Below are 14,096 nucleotides of genomic sequence, written 5' to 3' on the forward strand. Positions count from 1 at the left end.
GCAATGTATCGACCTTCCAGTCTTCTACGCAGTCCACTACTTGTGGCCTAGGGACTGCAACTCTGAATCCTCTGGCTGCTCCTCCTTCGTCCCAGCCTCCTCACTCCATGAAAATGACATATAATGATGAGCAGGCAGACTCCCAGGAACTGTTCTCGGGTCCCTGCCATGAGTGGGAAAAAATGGTTCCTCTCTCACCTGAGGAGTTTGTCGTGACCGATGCCCAACCTTTGGAAAGTTCCCTGAGTCTGGGTGATGAGGCTGGGGACTTCCGGCAACTGTCTCAAGAGCTTTTTGTGGATGAGGATGATGAGACACAGTTGTCTGTCAGTGAGGTAGTAGTAAGGGCAGTAAGTCCAAAGGAGGAGCGCACAGAGGATTCGGAGGAAGATCAGCTGGACGATGAGGTGACTGACCCCACCTGGTTTGCTAAGCCTACTGAGGAAAAGGCTTCAGAGGGGGAGGCAAGTGCAGCAGCAGGACAGGCTGGAAGAGGCAGTGGAGCAGCCAGGGGTAGAGGCAGGGCCAGAGCGAAGAATCCCCCAACTGTTTCCCAAAGCACCCCCTCACGGCAAGCCTCCGTACAGAGGGCTAGGTGTTCAAAGGTGTGGATGTTTTTTAGTGAGAGTGCCGACGACCGACGAACAGTGGTGTGGAACCTGTGTTGCACCAAGATCAGCCGGGGAGCCACCACTACCAGCCTCACCACCACCAGCATGCGCAGGCATATAATGGCCAAGCACCCCACAAGGGGTCACACCACTGCCTCTTCCCCTGTGCCCCAGCCTGCCACACAGATCCAATCCCCCTCCCAGGACACAGGCACGAGCGCCTCCTGGCCTGCACCCACACCCTCACCTCCACCGTCCTCCACTCTATCCAGCAATGTCTCTCAGCGCAGCGTTCAGCTGTTGCTAACACAAGCGAAAGTGCAAATACGCCGCCACACACCTGCACGCACAAGCTTTAAACGTGCACATTGCCAAATTAATCAGCCTGGAGATGCTGCCGTACAGGCTTGTGGAAACGGAGGCTTTCAAAAACATGATGGTGGTGGCGGTCTCGCGCTACTCTGTCCCCAGTCACCACTGTTATTCCCGGTGTGCCGTCCTAGCCCTACACCAGCACGTCTCCCGCAACATAAATTGTGCCCTCACCAACGCGGTTACTGGGAAGATCCACTTAACCACGGACACATGGACAAGTACTGGCGGGCAGGGCCACTATATCTCCCTGACGGCACATTGGGTGAACTTGGTGGAGGCTGGGATCAAGTCAGAGCCTGGGACCGCTCACGTCCTACCCACACCCAAAATAGCGGGTGCTACCTCGGTGTTGGTATCTGTGGCACTTTATGCCACCTCCTCCAAACCTTCCCCCTCATCCTCCTCCGCCACCTCTAACTCTCAGTTAAGAAGTGTGAGCACGTCGCCAGCAGTCGGTAGCACGCGGCGCGGCAACACAGCAGTGGGCAAGCGTCAGCAAGCCATGCTGAAACTAATCAGCTTAGGTGACAAGAGGCACACGGCCCCTGAGCTGTTACAGGTTCTGACAGAGCAGACCGACCTCTGGCTTTCACCGCTGAGCCTCCAACCGGGCATTGTCGTGTGTGACAACGGCCGTAACCTAGTGGCGGCTCGGCAGCTCGTCAGCCTCACACACGTGCCATGCCTGGCCCACATCGTCAATCTGGTGGTTCAGCGGTTTCTGAAAAACTACCCCCACTTGTCTGACCTGCTCGGCAAGGTGCGACGCGTCTGCGCACATTTTTGCAAGTCCACCACGGGCGCTGCCACCCTGAGGACCTTGCAACATCGGTTTCAGCTGCCAGAGCAATGACTGCTGTGCAACGTGCCCACAAGCTGAAATTCTATGCTGCACATGTTGGCCAGGCTGTGCGAGCAGCGTAGAGCAATAGTGGAATACCAGCTGCAATATGGGTGGCGTAGTGGTAGTCAGCCTCCGCAATTCTTTACCGAGGAGTGGGCATGGATGGAAGACATCTGCCAGGTCCTCGGAAACTTTAAGGAGTCTACCCAGATGGTGAGCAGCGATGCGGCAATTATTAGCGTTACCATCCCACTGCTTTGCCTGCTGAGAAGTTCACTGCAAAGCATAAAGGCCGATGCTTTGCGGTTGGAACAGGAGACGGAGGATGACAGTATGTCGCTTGATAGTCAGAGCACCTTCATGTCTATATCTTAGCGCGTTTTGAAGGAAAAGGAAGGGGGGAGCAGGAGGAGGAGGGGGAAGAGACAGCTGGGCACACTGCAGAGGTTACCCATGCTGCTTGCCTCTCATCTGTTCAGCGTGTATGGGCTGTAGAGGAGGATCCTGAAAGTCATCTTCCTAGTGAGGAAAGCGATGTGTTGCGTACTGGTACCCTGGCACATATGGCTGACTTCATGTTAGGCTGCCTTTTCCGTGACCCTCGTGTTAGACTCATTCTGGCAAACACGGATTGCTGGGTGTACACCCTTCTCCACCCACGGTATAAGGAGAACCTTTCCACTCTCATTCCCGAAGAGGAAAGGGGTATGAGAGTGATGCAATACCACAGAGCCCTGGTGGAAAAAGTGATGCTAAAGTTCCCATCTGACAGCGGTAGTGGCAGAAGACGCAGTTCTGAGGGCCAAGTAGCAGGGGCTCCCCAGCAAGACTGTGTCACCACTCCCCAGTCAAGGCTGAGTCGGAGGGAGCACTATAAAAAGAAGGTGAGGGAGTACATAGCCTCTGCTTCATACAACTATTGGGTGTCAAAGCTGGACACGTGGCACGAACTTGCGCTGTATGCCCTGGAAGTTCTGGCCTGCCCTGCCACTAGCGTCTTGTCAGAGAGGGTGTTTAGTGCAGCTGGGGGAATCATCATGGATAAGTGTACCCACCTGTCAACTGCCAGTGCCGACATGCTTACACTCATAAAGATAAACAAAGGCTGGATTTCCCCAGACTTCTCTTCTCCACCGGCGAAGAGCAACGGATCCTAATGACTCTATTCGCTGCAACAGGAGAAAAAAGCATTCTCTATCACCAGAAAAAAAGGGGGAATTAGCTTTGTCAATCATTCTCAGATATTATTACTCCTCCTCCTCCTCCTCCTCTCAAAACAGCATGTCATCACGCTGAACTGCCAATTTTTCCGTGGCCCAAAATGCTCTGTTTATAATTTTTTTTTACAATTTTTCAAAGTTTCAAAAGTATTGATACTTTAACAGAAACCAATTTTCACAGGGCTGCCTCCAGGCTCTGTTACAAATTAAGCAACAGCGAGCTGTATCTTTAAAAAATGTTTATGGGTTTCACCTGCCCTCGCGGTTGAGCAATTTTTCAGGGGTGCACTTGTACTCTTGGTTCACCAATTTTTCTGGCCCTCGCCTATACTGTTATCTAACTAATTTTTCCGTCCTTCGCCTACACTCATGGTACACCAATGTTTCAGGGGTTCACCTATACTCTTGCTACAGAAATGTTACTGGGGTGTGCCTATACTTTTTCTACTTAAATGTTACAGGGGTTCGCCTATACTTTTGCTACAGAAATTTTACTGGGGTCTGCCTATACTTTTGGTACACCAATGTTTCAGGGGTTCGCCCATACTCTTGCTACAGAAATGTTACAGGGGTCTGCCTATACCTTTGCTACAGAAATGTTACTGGGGTCTGCATATACTTTTGCTACAGAAATTTTACTGGGGTCCGCCTATACTTTTAGTGCACCAATGTTTCAGGGATTCGCCTACACTCTTGCTACAGAAATGTTCCAGGGGTCTGCCTATACTTCTGCTACAAGAATGTTACTGGGGTCTGCCTATACTTCTGCTACAGGAATGTTACAGGAGTCTGCCTATACTTCTGCTAAAGGAATGTTACTGGGGTCCGCCTATACTTTTGCTACAGAAATGTTACTGGGGTTTGCCTATACTTCTGCTACAGGAATGTTACAGTGGTCTGCCTATACTTCTGCTACAGGAATGTTACAGGGTTCTGCTTATACTTCTGCTACAGAAATGTTACAGGGGTCTGCCTATACCTTTGCTACAGAAATGTTACTGGGGTCTGCCTATACTTTTGCTACAGAAATGTTAAAGGGGTTCGCCTATACTTTTGCTACAGAAATGGTACAGGGGTCTGCTTATACTTTTGGTACACCAATGTTTCAGGGGTTCGCTTACACTCTTTCTACAGAAATGTTACAGGGGTCTGCCTATACTTCTGCTACAAGAATGTTACTGGGGTCTGCCTATACTTTTACTACAGAAATGTTACAGGGGTCTGCCTATAATTCTGCTAAAGGAATGTTATTGGGGTCCGCCTATACTTTTACAACAGAAATGTTACTGGGGTCTGCTTATACTTCTGCTACAGGAATGTTACAGGGGTCTGCCTATACTTCTGCTACAGGAATGTTACAGGAGTCTGCCTATACTTTTGCTACAGAAATGTTACTGGGGTCTGCCTATACTTTTGGTACACCAATGTTTCAGGCGTTCGCCTACACTCTTTCTACAGAAATGTTACAGAGGTCTGCCTATACTTCTGCTACAAGAATGTTACTTGGGTCTGCCTATACTTTTACTGCAGAAATGTTACTGGGGTCCGTCTATACTTGTGCTACAGAAATGTTACAGGGGTCCGCCTATACTTTTACTACAGAAATGTTACTGGGGTCCACCTATACTCTTGCTACAGAAATGTTACAGGGGTCTGCCTATACTGTGGGTGCACAAAAACTTCCCATCGCTGTGTTTTACCTATCTGGCACAAATACACTGACTGACTAGGGCAGAAATGTGGGCCGAGGCCAAGGTCCTTGGTGGGGTGAAACTCTGCCATGTTTGAGCACTCTGATTTCTTCCTGTGTAATACCATCTTTGTGCACTGACAGCATAGGCGAGCCCAAGGAACTCAAAGACTTCCCCATGCAGTGTTGAGCTATCTGACACCTACACAGAATGAATTGTGTGGGGACACATGGATTTCCCATTGCTATGTAACTCGCGGCACCTTGGGTCACACAAGGTGGAGGCTGGGACCGAGCCTGACCTAGGGCCTGCTCACATATTTCCCATGCAGATTATTGCGGGTCCCACCTCGGTTATGGTTTCTGGGCCTTGTTATGCCACCTCCTCTTCATGCTTGGGGTCACGGGATCAGCACTGGGCAACATGTATTTTCTCTCGTGTTACCACAGTTATCTGAGACACTGGTTTGGGCCAAACAAAAGGAGCGTTACTGCATTAATGAGACATTCACAGCTGCACTAGCATCCGAGTCCGCTTTATGCCCACGATTACTGAGGGTGTGAGTCAAGGTGGAGGTCCTCGGCACGGTGAAACTGCCTTGTTTGGGCACTTTGATTTCTTTATGTGTAATACTTTCCTTGGGTTCCAGGGGCTCGTCTTTGCTGTAGGTGCACAAAGAGTTCCCATTGCGTTGTTTTACCTGTTGGGCACAAACACACTGACTGACTTGGGCAGAAATGTAGGCAGAGGCTCTTAGCAGGGTGAAACTCTGCCATGTTTGGGCACTCTGATTTCCTCATGTGTAATACTATGCTTGAGTTCCTTGGGCTCGCCTATGCTGTGAGTGCACAAAGACTTCCCATTGCGGTGTTTTACCTGTCTGGCACAAATACACTGACTGACTAGGGTAGAAATGTGGGCCGAGGTTCTTGGTGAGGTGAAATTCTGCCATGTTTGGGTGCTGTGATTTCTTTATGTGTAATACCATCTTTAAGTTCCTTGGACTCGCCTATGCTGTGGGTGCACAAAGACTTCCCATTGCGGTGTTTTACCTGTCTGGCACAAACACACTGACTGACTAGGGTAGAAATGTGGGCCAAGGTCCTTGGCGGGATGAAACTCTACCATAGGCAAGCCCAAGGAACTCAAAGACTTCCCATTGCGGTGTTGAGCTATCTGACACCTACACAGAATGAATAGTGTTTGGACACATGGATTTCACATTGCTATGTAACTCGCGGCACCTTGGGTCACACAAGGTGGAGGCTGGGACCGAGCCTGACCCAGGGCCCGCTTACATACTTCCCACACAGACTATTGCGGGTCCTACCTCGTCATGGTTTCTTGGCCTTGTTATGCCACCTCCTCCTCCTGCTTGGGGCCAGGGGATCAACACTGGGCAACATGAATTTTCTCTCGTGTTACCACAGTTATCTGAGACACTGGTTTTGGCAAAACAAAAGGACTGTTACTGCATTAATGAGACGTTCACAGCTGCACTAGCATCCGAGTCCGATTTATGCCCACGATTACTGAAGGTGTGAGCTGAGGTGGAGGTCCTTGGCACGGTGAAACTGCCTTGTTTGGGCACTCTGATTTCTTTATGTGTAATACTTTCCTTGGGTTCCAGGGGCTTGTCTATGCTGTGGGTGCACAAAGACTTCCCATTGCGGTGTTTTACCGGTCTGGCACAAATACACTGACTGACTAAGGTAGAAATGTGGGCCGAGGTCCTTGGCGGGGTGAAACTCTGCCATAGGCGAGCCCAAGGAACTCAAAGACTTCCCCTTGCGGTGTTGAGCTATCTGACACCTACACAGAATGAATTGTGTGGGGACACATAGATTTCCCATTGCTATGTAACTCGCGACACCTTGGGTCACACAGGGTGGAGGCTGTGACCGAGCCTGACCCTGCGCCCGCTCACGTGCTTTCCACACAGAGTATTGCTGCATTGTGGAGATGTGTAGAAGTGCTGGCACCTGAGTCCCCTTTATGCCCACGTTTGCAGCTCCTGACAATTTTGTGACTGATGTGGCACGGGATTGGAATGATAATCGTACGTCAATCTATCATCAATTCTCAACAGCATTGTGGGCTTTCACCCAGACTTTCAAAGAGGGTCGCTGCCTGGCCCTGCCAACCCTCTACAGTGTGTGCCTCCGGTTCCTCTTCATCCAGTACGCACTTATAAAAAGACATGAGGGTGGTGTGGCTATGAAGTGAGCGTGTGGCATGAGGGCAGCTGAACGCTGTGCAGGGAAACTTTTGTGTGCGCTCTGGATGCAGGGTCATGCGGGGGGGTTGGACAGCAATGCCAGCATTTAACCCAGGAGAAGAGACAGCGGTGTCACCCGCAGGCAGTGATTGTCCTTGGTTGCAGGTAGTGTGGTGCTTAGCTAAGATGTCCCAGCACGTGTGCCTTGCTAATGAGTGTTTCAGATTAATTTCAAAGGGAAAAATCACATTGCACTCACATGGACATCACACGGCATGTGAGTGCCATGCGATGTTTTTAAAAGTCCCATTGTTTTCAATTGTATGACCCACATTCTCTGGAGATTCAGCTCGCGACAGATGTCCTGACATTTTCCTGTAGAGTTTGTTGGTATAATTCAGAATTCATTGTTCCATCAATGATAGCAAGCAGTCCTGGCCCAGATGCAGCAAAACTGGCCGAAACCATGATACTACCAGCACCGCGTTTCATGGATCGTATGGAATTTTTTAGCTGTAAGGGTGACTACCCACTAGCGTTTTTTTTACTGCGAAATTCGCAGTGTTTTTTTTTTTCTGCAGGGGTCTTTAGGCTATGGGACATGTAAAGCTAAAATCGTGATCGCGCAAAATCGTGATTTTGCATGATCGCGATTTTAACATTACAAGTCCCATAGACCCCTGTGGGAAAAAAAATGCTGCGAATTTCGCAGTGAAAAAAAACGCTAGTGGGTAGTCACCCTAATGCTGTGTTGCCTTTCTACAAACATAACACTTCTCGTTTACACCAAAAAGCTCAATTTTGTTCTCATTTGTCCACAAAATAGTGTTCCAATAGCCTTCTGGCTTGTCCAGGTGATCTTTTGCAAACTGCAGATGGGCAACAATGTTCTTTTTGGAGAACAGTGGCTATATCCTTGCAATCCTGCCATGCACACCATTGTTGTTCAGAGTCCTCCTGATGGTCGACTAATGAACATTAGTTAATGTAAGAAAGGCCTTTTATTGCTTAGAGGTTACCTTTGGTTTTTGTTACATCCGTGCAGGCCATGGAAACAATGACTTACATGAATGCAACCCAAAGAGTAAGCTGGAAAAGAAGAGAGGAAAGTAGGAACATGCACACAAGAACGGACACTAACAACACACATTAACTGAGCATACATACAAACAACCACAACAGTCAACAGACGCCAGGCGGCCAAATACTTACCAATGAACTAATACACATAGGCAGATGGAGTTGCTAATAAGTACATACAAGGTATTGGTTTGTATTTGGCCAGAATTTGTAAGCTCGCAAGGCCATGTCAAGGGTCCTTGTTGTCTTTTGAGACCCTACTCTAACAAGAAAACTAAAACCATAACAAGGGAACTCTGCCTATAAGAGAGGAGATTATCCCAATAGAGATGGCCCCATGCTGGAGTTTTGGGGCCTGGCTTGCCCTAGATGGTAAGAGGCAGGAACACTAGACAGGTCAAATACCACAACACGTGTCTGCTGACCTACAGACAAAGGGGAATACAAAATAGAACATGACATTGTTCACACCTTATGTTTGAACATCTGTAAACAGACACTGAACAAGTCACTGCTCAAACTAACAAACAGACGCAAAAGAAACCCAACCAGTACTTCATGCATGCAACTTACACTGAAACAGAACATGCATGACTCCAAGCACCAATTATGAAAGGCAAATGCATAAATGGCAAATTACCAGCACCTTCTAGTAAGAGGGGCTGGTATTTATGTGCACAAGACATGGTGATTGGCTGGCTAGAAAACTCCACTCCATCAGCCAGCCAGATCAACCACACCTGCAGTTGTGTTTGTGGAAATCCAACAGAACCACAGGTCCCAGGAGCACAACGATACAGTTCCTTTGTGACCTTGTAGACTATTGTACGCCTTGCTCTTGACATGATCTTTGTTGTTCAACTACTCCAGGGAACAGTAATAATGGTCTTGAATTTCCTCCATTTGGCTGATTGCGGATTGGTGGAGTCCAAATTCTTTAGAGATGGTTTTGAAACCTTTTCTAGCCTAATGAGCAACAGCAACTCTTCTTATGAGGTTCTCAGAAATCTTCTTTGTTCATTCCACAAATGTGTTGGGAAAATCAGACTTTGATAGATCCTTGTTTTGTAAATAAAGCAGGTCATCCGCTTCCCCCTGATTGTCATCCCATTGATTGAAAACACCGAACTTTAATTTCACCTTCAAATTATCTGCTAATCCTAAAGGTTCATATACTTTTGCCACTCACAAACATGTGATATTGTATCATTTTCCTCAATAAATAAATAGTCAAGAATAATATTTTTGACTCATTTGTTTGATTTAGCTCTCTTTCTACTTTTAGGACTTGTGTGAAAATCTGATGCAGTTTTAGGTCAAATATAAGCAGAAATATGGAAAATTCAGAAGGGTTCATACATTTTCAAGAACCACTTGTATGTATATATTTTTTACTTACACTATTTAATTTTTCTTTACACGTTTAAATTTTTTCATTTATTTGTCTTTAAGTACACTGAGTCCCCCTTCCAATTACTATTGTTCCTTTATTATCAGTCAAGACTCGAGAGAAACCATAATGGGGCTGCGCCACTGCTGCCCGCTGGCTGGCTTTGCACATAGTCTGACAAACAGGGCCTGGCACTAGACTCTAGACCACTGCAGCCACCTGACAGATTGATGATGCTGAAGGGGGCAAGGGACTTGTTATTTGTAAGGCACCAACTTATTCCGCAGCGCTTTCAGGTAACTTAATTATTACCCCTCAGCAAGCTGGGTGCTCATTTTACCGACCTCAGAAGGATGAAAGACTGAGTCAACCTTAAACCGGCTACCTTAACCATATGAGGATTGAACTCGCAACCTTCATCAGTTCTACAAGATGATACAAGCCCCTTTGGTGGGAAGTAAATCGAGTCGGTGCTAACAAATGTTGGTTAGAGGTTAGGACTGCATTCTGCTGCCTTAACACTCTGAGCCACACGAGGCCCCTAGAGACTAATAAGCACCAACATTTGTTAGTACTAACTCAATTTTTTTGTCCACTAGCAAAATTGAATTGCTGAATCCACATTCAATTTTGCCCATAGGGAATCATTGGCCATCCGCGGTCAATTACATTGAATTTTGCACCCGTGGATAGCATTTTAATAGATTAGCGTTTTTCACGCGCGAGAGAAAAAACGCAGCATGCTCCATTTTACCGCGGATTCCGCGCGCATTGGTCGCATTGCTATCACATTGCTAGCAATGGGTGCGGATATCCGCATGAAAAAAAATACCATTTAAAGCAAATCCGCCGGGAATCTGCTGCAGAAATCCTCATGTCCACGGGGAAAATCAGGCCCGCCGCTGATTCTTCATGCAGAATCCCGCAGCGGGTCCCTCCTTTCCCGCGGACATGAGGCCTAAAAAGAAGATTAACTTACCTGTCCAGACGCTGTGGATCTTCCCTCCGTTGCAGCCGGATCTTCTTTCTTCGGCCCGCCGGATGTGCTCGGCACACCAGCTGCGTGCCGCGTGCATGTGCCAGGCACTTCATTTTTTTTTCTCCGGTGCTCCACACGTGGGGGTGTGCCGTGGATCTGGACGGTTTCCCTAAGCTGCAATAGAAGCCTGCGGGAGCCGTCCCCGTGGGAGACCTGCACTAAAACTGGAGCATGCTGCAGGTGTTTTCCCGCACACACAATCCGCGCCTAAGGGGAAAATGACATCCGCAGGTATTTAACTACCTGCGGGTGTCCAATGCATCCCTATGGGGGGGGGGGGGACGCTGCGGGAGAAATGCTGTGGATTTATAATTTTATTTTAGCAGTAGACATGAGGCCTAAAGGGGCATGAAACATCTTGCAGTGGCTCCTCAGGATAGGTCATCAATAGTTAATCAGTGGGTTTCCAACAGTCGGGACACCAGGTGATTAGCTGATCTCAGCCCCACACTCATGGTAGCAGGCCAGATATTGACAGCTCTGTCCACAAAGCACAATAGAAGGTATAGTTCTAAATGATTTCTACAGAAGCTATACCTTATACTGCGCTTCCACCCCCTACCCCAACACAGACAGGGCTGTCAACATCTGACTCACTGCAGTCAGAGCACAGGTTGAGTTTAGCTGACCACCTGGGGTCCCGAGCAGCGGGCCCTACCAATCAACTATTTACGACCTATCCTGAAGATGGGCCATCAATACTACATGGGTTTATTTGCCCAAAATACTCCTTGAAAATGCCCAACCCCCTTAGCCTCATATGAGATTCAGCCCTAGGCGGTTACCTACCTCTGCTACCAATCATTCTGGCTCTGTACAGGATTAGGATCAGAACAGAATAAATGTGTATATGTTCCTTATAACTATATGGAATCTTGTTTGAAGAAAGATAAGTGAAAGATGGCAACGGTTAGGTAATTTAGAACCTTTGGCCAGACATTTTAATGAATTCAACAGTGTTGATATAGAACAATTATGTTTATTTTGCATCATACGTTTATAATATCTATTATTATAATGTCCCTTCTGAGAAAATCCCCATTCTCCAGTGATTTAAAGCCCGTAGATACTGAACTGATGATACTATATATGAAGAAGAGAGCTGAGGCTGGTGCATACACGTACTGTAGTAGGTAAGTGGGGAACAAAGAGCATGTGCTTACTACATTGAAATCAACAAGGGAAACTCCTCAAATACTGGACATTGCTGGCTTAATTGTTGTGCATCAGACACAGCTGTTGTCATAGATCTACCCATAATGACTATTATGCAGTGATGTCCAAAACTCTCAGCATCTGATCCCATATGTCCACCCCTGTAACATGCAAGTCACATGACATTGATTTCACCAAAAGACGGACAGGGCATGATGAAGACCTAGAAATCCGAGTGGATGTGGCATTGGTGGAAGAAAAAAAAACGCTGCCGATTTTCTGTTGTAACTGTATTGTAATTCTAACCTGTGGTAGTGCTGCATTTCCTTAACGTGTGAATGAACACTTACCTAGAAAAAATAAATATGAGATAGAATAGATAGATTAGATAGATTAGATAGATAGTTAGATAGATAGATATAGATAGATAGGTAGATAGATAGATATGAGAGTGATAGAGATATGAGATAGATAATAAATTAAAAAAACAGGAATAAATACACTAGTGTATGGCCACATGGGACGGAAATCCTGCCATGGATTTTGACGCAATTACACTGCAAAATTCATATTGATTCCAAATTATATGTGTTACTTGCAGGTTTTTCAGTGGATTTGTTGCGCAAGTCGCTTCGCTTATTCCATCAGAATTTATGAGTTCCTTTAACCAGACATTGGCGATGTACTTCATCCTATCAGGGATTTCTAATGTCCCAGAACTGCAGCTTCCAATATTTCTCCTGGTTCTTCTTACGTATCTCCTCACCCTAGGTGGTAACATAACTATTTTTCTACTGGTCTGCCTGGATCATCACCTCCACACGCCTATGTACTTCTTTCTCAGCAACTTGTCAATTCTGGACATGTCCTCCGCCACTATCACAATGCACAGGGTCTTCTTTAGCTTCATTACAGGAGACACCACAATTTCTTTCTTTGCTTGCATTACCCAAATGTATATCTTTGCATCATTAACTACTGATGAGTTGCTTCTCTTGACAATTATGAGTTATGATCGATATATGGCCATCTGCCACCCCTTGCATTATCACACCAGGATGTGTCTTAAGTTCTGCAGCAGGTTGACTGCTATCTGTTGGACAGTTGGCTTCGTACAGGTGTTGCCCCTTGTTGTCATGATCTCAAACATCACTTGTTTCAAGACCACTGAGATCAACCACTTCTTCTGCGATATCATGCCCCTTATAAGACTTCCTTGTAACAAGGTCTTCAGTTTGGAACTGTACAACTTTATTAATGGACTGCTCCTGGCAGTATTACCATTCTTCCTCACATTCATCCCTTACATATTCATTGTCAACTCCATTCTTAAAATTCGTTCTTCCACCGGAAGACGTAAAACTTTCTACACTTGCTCCTCACACCTCACGGTAATTATCCTGCTTTATACTTCTCTGGTTTGCCAATATCTCCAACCAGATTCAACGGCTAGCAAGGGCACCAATAAACTTTACTCTCTGTTTAACACAGCAGCTGTCCCTCTGCTGAACCCCCTAATTTACAGCTTGAAAAATAAAGATGTAAAGGATGCTTTAAAGAGGAGAATGAGATTAAAATCTTGAGTCATTGGCCCTTTTTTCTTCATATTTTAAGCAGTTACTATCAAAAAGTCATACAAATATTGGAACCATTATATTAGAACACCATCCCCCTTCCTATCACTTAAGTACATGGATGTAAGATGTAGTGGTTAGTTCCTCTTTTTTTGTTCCCACCCAGGAGTAAGAAGACATTGGAATCCCACTATGGAAATAGCAAAAATGTAGGATACCTCTATGGTTCATAAACATCTGAGCCGTAGCTAAAAATTGGTACAGATTCCTTGTCATTAATTGTTGTCTAAAGCCTTCACATAATGCAAATACTGCTACTTATTTACCCCTTGGTGCACCATGACAAACATGCTTGTCATCACAGAACTAAGTTCTTACATTGTGATGGGCAGTTTTGTCATAATGACTGTGTGGTCTTTGCCTGTGCAATCTGGAAAATAGCTGTTATACATAACCATACCCAGCTCGTTGCTGTGTATGCTGTTTTATACTATGATTGAAGCTGATTATCGCATGCCAGGGGTTTGGAGAAGAAGAAGCCCCTAATATCAGGGTTTATGCACATACTTGGTATATGCAAACAGCTCAGGCTCTACCCCAGGGTCATTTGGCTATATTGTGGCAGATTTCTATTAAAAGTGTGACAGTTTTCTGGCACAAATTATACTAGAAAACGGACTTATATGGTTTGTGCTATATTTATCACATCTTTTTAGACACTTTTGGAAATTTTTTATGACGTGTGACAAAGGGGTATGGCTTTATACAAAGGGTGTGCAGCCTAAATGTAATATTGTGTGTCAAAAATCGCTAAGTTACCTAATAGATGGTATAAAGCTAGACTAGTCAGTCTAGAGATAAGCCATATTCAGCAGACCCACTGTGATACATCAGGCCCA

At 46.2% G+C, this 14,096-nt stretch overlaps 1 protein-coding gene across 1 annotated transcript; it reads left to right on the plus strand.

The window, feature by feature from the left end:
* The first annotated feature begins 12,276 nt into the window (after positions 1-12,276).
* Positions 12,277-13,206, plus strand: LOC136581057 (olfactory receptor 8G50-like). Its single transcript, XM_066582048.1, has one exon. The coding sequence runs from the start codon at positions 12,277-12,279 to the stop codon at positions 13,204-13,206; it is 930 nt and encodes a 309-aa protein (XP_066438145.1).
* Positions 13,207-14,096: the final 890 nt, after the last annotated feature.

The sequence above is a fragment of the Eleutherodactylus coqui genome, chromosome 10 (genome assembly GCF_035609145.1).
Source record: "Eleutherodactylus coqui strain aEleCoq1 chromosome 10, aEleCoq1.hap1, whole genome shotgun sequence".
NCBI lineage: Eukaryota > Metazoa > Chordata > Amphibia > Anura > Eleutherodactylidae > Eleutherodactylus > Eleutherodactylus coqui.

Excerpts from the sequence above, each read along its gene's own strand:
- LOC136581057 (XM_066582048.1), top strand. The coding sequence starts at position 12,277 with ATGAGTTCCTTTAACCAGACATTGGCGATGTACTTCATCCTATCAGGG.